The 10,962-nt window shown below is 48.9% G+C and overlaps 1 protein-coding gene across 1 annotated transcript in view; it reads right to left on the reverse strand.

Annotated features, from left to right (window-relative positions):
* The window catches only part of ARR3 (arrestin 3), a 25,411-nt gene extending 21,994 nt beyond the window's left edge, over positions 1–3,417 (reverse strand). Inside the window, exons 1-2 of the mRNA XM_029284898.1 lie at positions 3,401–3,417; positions 1,374–1,404 (exon numbers count right to left, since the gene is read on the reverse strand). Of these exons, the coding sequence (XP_029140731.1) occupies positions 1,374–1,404; positions 3,401–3,417 (48 nt within the window). The remainder of the gene's footprint in view (positions 1–1,373; positions 1,405–3,400) is intronic.
* Between the last annotated feature and the right edge of the window lie 7,545 nt (positions 3,418–10,962).

The following is a 10,962-nucleotide window of genomic DNA, read 5'->3' on the forward strand; positions in this document are numbered from 1 at the left end:
GCACCCCCCTCTTGAATAAGATCGTAGATGAGGGGGGCCTTATTTACCACGGACCTGGCGTTGCATAGCATCAGCCGGTGATCCCGGGCCCGAGGATCCAAGATCCCTGGAGGCCGGGTGGAGCCCTGAGGACCGGAGCATCCACAAGCTTGTAAACAGCGTGTGCGTGCTCCCAAAACCCGATATGGTCCTCTGCTCCTGCCATATCTGCCTCTCCCACTGACCGTACTGATCTTACCACCCTCCCTTGACCTCCCATCCTCGCTCCCCGCTCTAATACCGCGTCCCTCCGACAGGTCTGGCGTTGGGCTCCGAGAGCTTGGGAGCCCCCTCTAGCCGGAATCCCTTTTGAAAAAAGATCTCTAGCTGAGAAGATTAATGGCTTGGACAAAGATCGGTCTGGGCTTTTCTTGGCTGGCTGCTCTAATTCAGAAAATGGGGCCTAACCTTTCTTTTGAGTTACAGGTAGTCCTCGAGTTACCACCGCAAGGGGGGCCAAAAATTTATCTTGCTACCTGAAATATTTCTTAAGTGAGCTTGCCCCATTTTACCCCATTTCTTGCCACAGCTGTTAAGTGAATCTGGATTCCCCACTGATTTTGCTTGACAAAAGCGGATCACGTGACCCTGGGACACTGCAACCGTCATAAATTTGAACCAGTTGCCAAGCATCCAAACTTTAAACATGTAACAACAGTCATAAGTGTGAAAAACGGTCATAGGTCATTTTTTTTAATCCGTTGTAACTCTGAACAGTCACTAAATGAACGTTTGTAAGTCGAGGACCACCTGTATTGCATATACAGAAATTGCCCATTTCAGGGCCAATTCCTGCAACCGCCTGAATGTGTTAGAATCAACCCAACTGAACTTAAAACTCAGCCTCCGGTCTGGGGTTCAATTTCCCTCAAATGTCAATCTCCCGTCCAGCAGGGCCAGTGCAACATTGGCACTCTGCTCCCCTGAAGGATCCTCTCCACTCTCCCTTCTCTTGAGGGGCTGCCACGAAGAAGAGGGGGGTCACATTATTCACCAAAGCACCAGAGGGCAGGAAACAACAGTTGGAAAGTGATCAAGGAGAGAAGCAACCTGGAATTGAGGAGAAACTTCCCAACAGGGAGGACAATTAACCAGCTTGCCTCCAGAAGTCGTGGGTGCTCCATCACTGGAGATTTTTAAGAAGAGGCTGGACAGTCACTTGTCTGAAATGGTATAGGTTTTCCTGCTTGAGCAGAGGGCTGGACTAGAAGACCTCCAAGGCCCCTTCCAGCTCTATTCTATTCTTACTAAGACCCTGACTGAACTGCCACAAGATGCCAATTAGCCAGGAGTTAGCCTCCTTATGATGTGTTTACAGCAAACCAGGATCTTACCTTCTCATTGGGACAAGTCTTCTTAAATACTCTGCCAAGAAAGAGAGAGAGGAACAAATGGGAGAAGAAATTTCAGAGGCTGGGCAATATATTATATATGGTGTAATACTCAAGGTGGCACAAAATAGTTAAAAATTTAAAATGCATTTGTTAAAAGTGTGCCCATGAGGCATTCCTGAACAGCTACAGAGAACATAAACAGTAGGAATAGTATAGAGACTACAAGCAGGAGGCTATGATTTACATCAAAGGTCTAATAGCAGATTCCTCTATCCAAAAGGCAGTAACTTTGCTTCTCCTGGATTTTTCCAGAGTCTCAAAGATCACAGATTTAAATCTGAGCTTTAGGAGCAATATCACTTTAGCTCCTTTCCCCAGTTCCAGAATCTTGAATTTTAAAAGATATCCCTCCCATTAAAAAAAAAAATCTCTAGAAGAAAAAAGGCTGAGAGATCTCCCACTGCTCCTTGCTGAGATCCTGGGCTCCATCAGGGGAGGTGCTGCTCAGGGGGAATCCTTTGATTCTGGAGGTGGATCTGTCAATTGGGGGGGGGAGGAGGGTTGAAGCAGTCACAGCTCTGGGGTTGCTTATTATCATGGCAATAACCCAGATCTTGAAACCCAGGTGCTTTCATCTCCAACCTTAATTTTCTGCTCCCCAATGTTCATAAATTTATTTAGTTTTTTACAAAAAAGGGATTGTAAGTAAAATATTTATTATTTACTAGCTGTACCCAGCCACGCGTTGCTGTGGCTCAGTCTGGTTAAATGGAAAAGAAGTGTGTTGCTTTTACGTCCAACAGATGGCGCTGTTTTTTTTAAAAAAGCATGTTTTTACCTGTCACAGGTGTGACATCTATATGATAGTAGGTATATAAAAACACGCGCGTATTCGAATGCAACGTTGTGTCAAAATTTCAAAGCAATCGGTGAAGAACTTTCGGGGATTTAAGATTTTGAATAAACGAACATTTACATTTTTATTTATATAGATAGATAAAACATATAAGCCACTTTTCCTGTGACATAGCAATCCATTCTAAGTGTTCAAATGGAACAGAATATCTGAACTGTGGAGTCCTTGGTGGTCTCTGAGCTTCGTTGGTAGATTTTTCATGTCCTGGCTAGGTAATGGCTGATTTGTCTGGATGGCAGACATAAAGCATAAGGACTGCAACAGCCACTATGTAGGGCAGATGGGCAGATGGGGAGAAGACTTGCAGAGCGCATCCATGGACACCAACCAGCAGTCAAAGGACACAATAAAAACTCCTCAGTTTCAACCACAGTGCATAGACAACCACAGTTTCAACTGGGAAACTGTGAGCATCTCAAACCAGGCCGAATGGCAAAGAATACTGAGGAATTTTTGCCATTCAGATGAATCAGCCATGAATAGACACACAAAGATAAACCATACCATTCACAATTAAAAAACACAAAACAAAAATACTAGAACACATCCTCTCCAGCAGCTGACACCCAAATAAGCAGGAATTAATACCAGACCATCACACAGAAAACAATACCCTAACCAAGCAACTACCCAGGAGAAAACCACACCCCCTTAACACCTGCTTGGCAAGCGACTGAGCAAGAAGCAAACCCCGCACTCAACCAAGTTCAGAAACTATCGAGGACTCCACCATTCTAATTGTTGCTAAAGTTGTTAAGAGTTGAACAATATCACTGAAAATTGTGCTGTAATTGAAACCTTACCAAATTATGCAATGAAGCTGAGCAGATGGAGAAAAAGGGGGGGGGGGCATTATCTTCCTGCACTATGGAATGTGAGCAGGGAAACCCAAAGGGTACCAGCTTAGCAACCAATCAAGGAGGGGGGGTCTGCAGGCTCCAGCTGCCTCAGGCACAAGGAAAAAGGGCCTAGTCTAGGAGAGTCAGGCTGAAGAGAAGCCACACTGCCCCTCCAGGAAGGCTTCTAGGGGGCCTTTTCACTGGGCTGGGGTGAGGCAGTGAAACGAGGCGCTCCCTCCTCACAGACCGCAGGGAAGCCAAGCCAGACCTACTTTGGTCCGGCAGCCATCTTTGGGGACTGGAAGCAGAATTCCTGCAAGAGACGAGAAAAGCAGGCGGTAGTCCAGCAGTGCAGTGGTGGGTGCCCATCCCAGCCAGACAGCCCTCCCCACAAAGGCCCCACACATCCGAAGCAGGTTTCTTGGGGCAGATTCTTCTACAGGGGCTCCCTGGGGCTCCTGCTCTGGTTAGAAAATGCTGGGGATGCTTTTGAGCCACACACTGACAGAGCCACAAGTTTCCTCCTCATTTCTAGAAGAATCTTTGGGTAACGGGGCATCTGTAGGGCAGATTTTTCACGGAGGTGGCAGGGGCAACAGCCCGGGGTCTGCAGCTCTAGAAGAGGCTAGCCAACTCCTTTGGCTTGCACAGTGATATCCACACAGTTAACAATACAACATTGGTATAACAAGCATTGTCAAACTGTATCTCCCCCCCCCCAATTAAGTGTGTCTTGGTGGTTATGGATTCAAAACTGTTCCAGTTATGAGACTGAATTCGGAATTTAGGATCAGAGATCCAACTATTTAGGATGGGGATGTTGAGAAGAACTGCGCCATTAGGAGTTCCCTATCATGGTTTACACAGGCACCGATTTGCCTCTCTAGAAGACCTGAAGTCCTGGAAGTGGGCAAACCATGTTGTGCCGCAGCTGCCATTCCTTCAGGAGGGACTGTTAAACCAAAATGGCTGGCTTCCAAGAAAATGTTCTCAGCTCACTCTTCACTATAACCTTCTATCTAAAATATTTTTAGCTACCTAATCTTATTTCTTAGTGCTAAGCTACACACATCATTCAGTTTCAATTAGCTGGTTTTCAGCAAGTTTAGCAGGGATTTGCTCAGTGACTTAAGTTTACAATCTCCAGCTCAACCAAGTCAGATTAGCTGGGAGGGATCTTTCTGTACAAAGTGAGTAGAACAAGCATGGGAACCCACTGGTTTGAATGCTGTTTACTAATTGAGAAACAGGTAGAAATCGGAAATTATGGTTTTCTGCATGAATGGAGGAAATAAGGAGTATAACTTACACACTACAAACTTTATTTAAAAAAAACATTTAGTGGGAGCATTTCCATAGAATACTAAATGATCCAAAGTGCTTTTTTTTGGGGGGGGGGGGGTTGCTCCCTGGCTCTTTCTGCCAGCAGATTTAATGAACAAACCCAGATGGCTCCGCTCCTTAAGGGCCAACCAGGGAATTGGGCTGATCACCTCTGACCACATCAGAAGGAAAGCAAGGAAGAAGGAAGGACTTTGTGATTCAGTTAAGCACGGGCAATAGACGTGTTTGCTTCAAAGAACAGACTGCCGCTTCCAGCTGCAAAACTCCAGAAGTCTAAAGGGCAACAATAGAAAAAACCCTCTTCTCCTCATCTAATGGCTGTCCTGAATTTTGCAGCCCATGTCTAATACCCCTGTTGAGGCGACTCAAGTGGAAGTTGTAGAGCAGTGATGGCGAACCTTTTAGAGACCGAGTGCCCAAAAACTGACCCCGCCCCCCACTCCACCCCCCTGCCCTGCCCCCGCTCTGCCCCCCATCCCCCGCCCCACCTGCCCACAGGACCACTCACCGCCTCCAGGGCCCGCCGCAGATCACCCAGGCGGCCCAGCAGCGCTATGGTGGCCACGCCCTCTCCCCGTGCCCTGCAGCATCAACTGTGCGCGATGGGGTGTGAGGGCAGAGTCTTGTCTACACTGCCTGGCTGCCATGTCCTTGGCTGCGCTGCTCAGTGTGGGCCACGCTCGGGGGTGACTCTCCTTCAGGGGGGCTGCTGGAGAGGAGGGGGTCACGGGGGGAGGCAAGGCTGGGGCAACGGCACGTGTGCCCACAGAAAGGGCTTCGAGTGCCGCCTCTGGCATCCGTGCCATAGGTTCGCCACCACTGTTGTAATGAAATTGGCCAGCAAGCCCACATTTCAAAATGGGCTTACCAAGGGAGAAAAGGAGCCACAGCAGAGATTACCCCTTCCCAGGGGGCAGAGCAGGCAGGCTCGGCTGCCAGGGCCCTGGGACAGCCCAAACAGGAGGCTTCCCCAGCCAGACGGGCCACTGTGGCTGCGGCTCTCCAGGAAGGATGAAGGAAAAGAGAGGAGGGGGCGTGCAGCAGCACTAGGGAAACGATGCCCCTTCATTTCGTATCCTTATCCTCGTCCAAGGCGGGAAGGACAAAACCTGGGAAAAGTCTCAGGAGAGGATATCTAACCTCATTGGATTGCAATGAAGTCTTTTCCATTAACTAAAAGGCTGGCTGGAAGCTCTCAAGAGCTTCTTCCTCAGGTCCAATCTCTACATCCGTCAAGTCTCTAGTCCTGCAGAGCAAGTGAGAATCAGACTGAACTCTATATTTTTTTTTATTAATTCTAAAGTGTGGAGGTGTTTTTTTTTTGTTTTGTTTTTGTATGAAAGCAAAACACTCTTTGGGGGGAGAAGGGGGGAATCTTAAAACCTGTGCTGGAATTTCCACTAGGAGGCATTAAAGTTAAAAAAAATTGAGCCTTGTAAGGATTTACATTTTGATACCCACAATCTATTGGAATAATTTTGGTCCAGATTTTCAATTCTTTGTTTATTTCTTCCATGTAGGCATATAGTTATTAATAAAAATTGTCTTAAATGTTTTTAGTCATAGTGATCCTTAATATTTGAAAAATTTCTATACTACAGAAATTCCTAAGTCTACGGAAACTTCCTTCGTGGGGGGGGGGGAGGAAAAACATTTAAATTTCTCGCAGATATTTGGCTGACGAATTTATTCTAAGGCTCCGGGGCAGGGAGCTCGCAAAACCGACCCTTCTCCGAATAAACTCGCGCTCCCAACTCCTGAGTTTCCGTCCCCCGACCGAGCCCGCGCTGGATCTTTGCCCGACGGCAAGGGCGGTCTTGCAAGCCGCGGTGGACGAGGGTTTCTGGGGGAAGCGTTGCAGGGGTGGTTGCCTACCCGCACCCGCACCAGCACCCAGCTCAGCCCCGCCAAGAGGCCCGTCCGTCGGTAGAGCGAGCCCGAGCGGAGAGGCGCCTCGCCCGCCCCGAAGGAACCGAGCAGGCTCCGCGTTCGAGAGCCGAGAGCCGAGCTCCTCGGGAGGGTGGCGGGAGGCCTTGCGAGGCGAGAAGCCGCCGGTGCCGCCTTACCTGCCACGCGCCGCTCCGCCGCTCCTCGGGCAGCTCCGGCGGGCCCTCCTCTTATAGCCGGTGGGGCCGCCCCTTCGAGGCCAGAATCCTCTTAGCCGCGGCGGCGTCAGAAGGATCGGCCCGAGGGGCGGCGGCGAGGGGGCCCCTGACCTCTGCCGCCGGTAGGCGCTGGAAGGGCGCGGGGCGGCAAAGCACGGAGCCCCGGGGGCGGGAAGGGGGCTCTCGGGGGCGAGTGCCAAGACCGTCCCCGGCTGCCCTGCAACGCCCCCGAGACCCCCTCTAAGCCCCTCGCTTAAAAGCGGCCGCACCAGGGGGCGAAGCTCCCGAGCAGCCAGAAGAGGGTTTGGGTCCCGGCGCGCGGTGGGCACGGCGGGTCTCCGGCTAACTAAACTGCATATTTTATTATTTATTTTCATCCGTTAGTGTAAAAAAGCTCAAATGGAAAGTTTGATTACCTTTATTTCTTCCTCTCCTTTTCTGTATGGAACACAAATAAAAAAAAATCAAATAGGATATTAAAACGTGAGAATACTTGGTTATCGTTCCAAAGAACCCTGGAGCGAGGCACCTTCACTCCGGTCCTTCGGGAGGGGCTTTAGCCACCTCTAAAACCTCTGACTTTGCCCAGTGCAGGAGGAACCAATTTCCACCGGGGTTCAACAGGTGACCCCCAGCCTCTCCTGAAGGCAACTCAGCAAAGGAAGCCCACCTGCTCCATTAGGGAAGGGCTCTTGGCACTAGGAAAATCTTCCTCCTGGTCTCAAGAACAATTCTGAGCCACTGGTGGGTTCCCAGCCTGCAGCCGTGGCCATCATTTTATTCACTAGCCCAGGGGTCCTCAACCTTGGCAACTTTAAGACTTGTGGACTTCAACTCCCAGGTTCCATGGACTAGCAGCAGCTATGTCAGTTTTGACAGCAGAGGGAGAATGGTTTCACAGGCGCAACCTAAATCCCACACCTGCACAAACGAAGCTTCATATGCTCGCCCTCCGCTTCGGAGGCCCAGCTCCCCATGGGCTACAGCCTAGTAGCAGTCCCACGGCCTAAGGGTTGGGGACCCCCGTTCTAAACCATATGAAAGGCCACGTGGGCTGGGGCTAATCTAATCTTCTTGGATGGTGTTCCAGAGTGTCAGTTATTAGGTAGACCAGACAGGAACAACTAGATCAGTGGTTCTCAACCTTTTTAATGCCGTGACCCCAACCGGTCGTAAGTCGAGGACTAAACCGGTCGTAAGTCGAGGACTAAACCGGTCGTAAGCCGAGGACTACCCAACCAGTCGTAAGTCAAGGACTTTCCCTGCCCGGGAGCGCCGCGCATGTGTGGTTCCGCCCCCTGCGCCGGCCGAGGTGTAGCTGGCAAGCGGCAGAGACGGAGCAGGCCGACCACCAGCTGGCCCAGCCCAAGGCACCCGCCGGAAAAGGGGGAAAAAATGGCGGACAAAAAAAATGGCAGACAAAAAAAATGGCGGACAGCCTTGCTTGGCGACCCCCATGAAATGGTCGATCGACCCCAAATGGGGTCCCGATCCACAGGTTGAGAACCACTGAACTAGATGAATTAATTCTGCTTTATTGTAAAGTTAACAGAATCTTTGGGATTCAGGGATTGCTAGGGGAATATTCTTATAAAACCTACCACAGGTCCTGTGAGCTGCAAGGCCACTTTCCTTGCGTCTTGATTTGTTTATTAAAACATAGAACACAGAATAATAGAGTTGGAAGGGACCTTTGAGGTCTTCTAGTCCAACCCCCTGCTCAAGCAGGAGACCCTATACCATTTTGGACAAGTGGCTGTCCAGTCTCTTCTTAGAAACCTCCAGTATAGGAGCACCCACAACTTCTAGAGGCAAAGAGTTTCCACTGATGAATTGTTCTCACTGTTAGGAAATTTCTCCTTAGTTCTAGGTTGCTTCTCTCCTTGGTTAGTTTCCATCCATTGTTTCTTATCTTGACTTTTGGTGCACTGAATTATTATGAATTGAACTGAATTTCCCTGCAAAATGGTCAGGAATTTTTTTATTATGTGAAGAATGGCTTTGTTTCAAATCAGAGTAAAATTCACAATACAAAAGAACCTGTTCAGAGATCATTTCACCTGTCCTGCATGGGCACTGCAGCGTTGGAGTTGAGTCAGGGAATGTGGGGGTGCTGGGCAGTGGTGGGATTCCAATATGTGAACAACCAGTTCTCTGTGTAGATGCCGCTTCCGGAAGTCCGTTCTGGGCCTTGGCAACAAAACATTAGCTACCGGTTCTGCCAAAGTGGTGCGAACCGGCTGAATCCCACCACTGGGGTGGGGGTGTTTCCTGGGATCCAACCAGACAAAGCCCAGCAACAAAGAGCTTACTGTGAACCCCTTTTTTCCCTTTATTCATAACACTGCAAAATTGAAAGCCTTGGTTTCCCTTTCAGTCTTACAAGACTAATCATGTAAGTGGCATTTAACTTAAACCAATGAACTGATTTTCACCTTTCTTCTGGCAAACCACCAAAAAAAGTTTAGTCAAGTGTAGCAAAAGTAGTAAATCACATTATGCGTGTAACTGCTTTGCTTTCAGCAATTACGGCTGCTCTGCCTGCCAAGCAATGTTTCTGACCAAGAGAACGAAAGAGTTTGGCTCAGTTCATTCTGAAATTGCGTGTCCTGTCTCTGTGGTCAGTTGGCGTTCTTGGCCTTTACCCACATGAACATTCCTTGTTTGTAAAATTTGACCCCCGTTTTGACCTTGAGTTATCCCCATCAGAATGAAAGTTAGCCCTCCCCAGGAGTAAAGCAGGTCCTCTTTGCCTGTCTAGCCTGACCTGGAGGCAGCCTGAACTTCGGGGCCATCTCGAGCACACGTTTTGGGCTCAGGAAGAGAGCCCTCCGGGCCCCGCCCCGCAGGGACTGATGATCTCCAAGCTGAGCCTTCTGGTTTCACGAGAGCAGCTTTCAACTTGCTTGTCACTTTGATTGTTCATGTGTGGCTTATGGGTCTTAGTACTGTTACAAAACATCAGCATGCTGGCGTTTATCAGCTAGTTAAGGAGGGCATAAGTCAAAATCCTTTAAATGTTTGAGTTATATAAAGGTTATGTAAAGTTTAAACAAGTAAGGAGCCAGAATACATTCTTATCCAAGCCCTGCTGCACTGGAATACATTTGACAGCTATCTGGCATCCCTGTACCTAACTGTAAATCCAGCTGTTCCATCTAACTTCTATACCTACTCTTTTTATTGTTTTAAAATGTTTTTTTAATTTTTTAATAGTAATATATGTTTTGAATTGTAAGCCATGCAGAGAGGGCAGCTGTAGAAATCAAACACACATATAAGTCAATATCAGCAAGAGCAACTGAGAATGGAATTTTTGAATTTATTCCATAGAAGGGCAGGAGAGATGGGATCAAAATCTGTTGAAGTCAACGAAGACCCCGTTCAAGTGGGAGTCGGGGCGACAGGTCTGTTTGTCGGCCAAGTGTTACAAAACCAGACAATAACCTACCGTGGCCTCCCTTCCCAATCCCCGGCTCATCTTCTGAAATCCTCTCTTGATCCATCCAGCCACAAAGCTTCCCACTCTTCCTCTTGCGTAAAGTTTCTGGCTGGCCTCTAGGTTGCCCCACCGCTTATGTTTTAATTGTTGGGAATGACGAGCGCCCCCCCCCAGCACCCAGCAAATGCTACTTGTGCTACCTTAGCAAGGAGGGAAAGGGCGATGCCCGCCAGCCACCATCAGGGCTAATGAGTTCTGCCAGTGCCTTAGCCTGCCCCCAACTGGGCAGTCAACAGTTTTATTTTCATGATTTCTGGTGCTTATTTTGGGGGAATGTTTTGTGCATGATCAATCAGTGAACCCAGAGAGGAAGGAAGGAAGGTTGGCATAGAAAGAGCTGTTGGTCAAAGAACACAAGACCACAGAGTCACACACACACACACACTCCTTTTGCCCTGAACCGAAGGGATAGTCCTCACACACCGCTCCCGAGAGCTGAGTTAAGCTGTGGAGCATTTCTGCCTCTGAAAGCCCCTGGCTGGCTTTGCGGGCCTCACAGCAGCCCCCAGACTGGCTCTGCCCAGGGAATGGAGAGCAATGCAAGAAAAGCCTGGGCAAAAAGGACCAGGAGAGGAGAGGAGAAAGCGGTGCAGCCCCAGTGACGATTGCAGGTAAGGGCCGCTCAGAGGGACAGGCACACTTAAAAGGCTATCCAACCGTTTACCTAAAGGAGGACTGTGTCTCAGGATAGCCATCCATCTACAGCAGTGGTCCTCAAACTTTTCTTCACCACAGACCTCCTTTAAATACCGTTTGTGGTCATGGACCATGGCCATGGACCCCCAAGACTTAACTCAAGATTTAAAACATTTCTTCAAGCCTTCATGGACCCCCTGGGGTCTGTGGACCACAAGTTGAGAATGACTGATCTCTATAAGATCTT

The sequence above is a fragment of the Protobothrops mucrosquamatus genome, unplaced genomic scaffold (genome assembly GCF_001527695.2).
Source record: "Protobothrops mucrosquamatus isolate PMUCROS unplaced genomic scaffold, P.Mucros_1.0 scaffold1081, whole genome shotgun sequence".
Classification (NCBI taxonomy): domain Eukaryota; kingdom Metazoa; phylum Chordata; class Lepidosauria; order Squamata; family Viperidae; genus Protobothrops; species Protobothrops mucrosquamatus.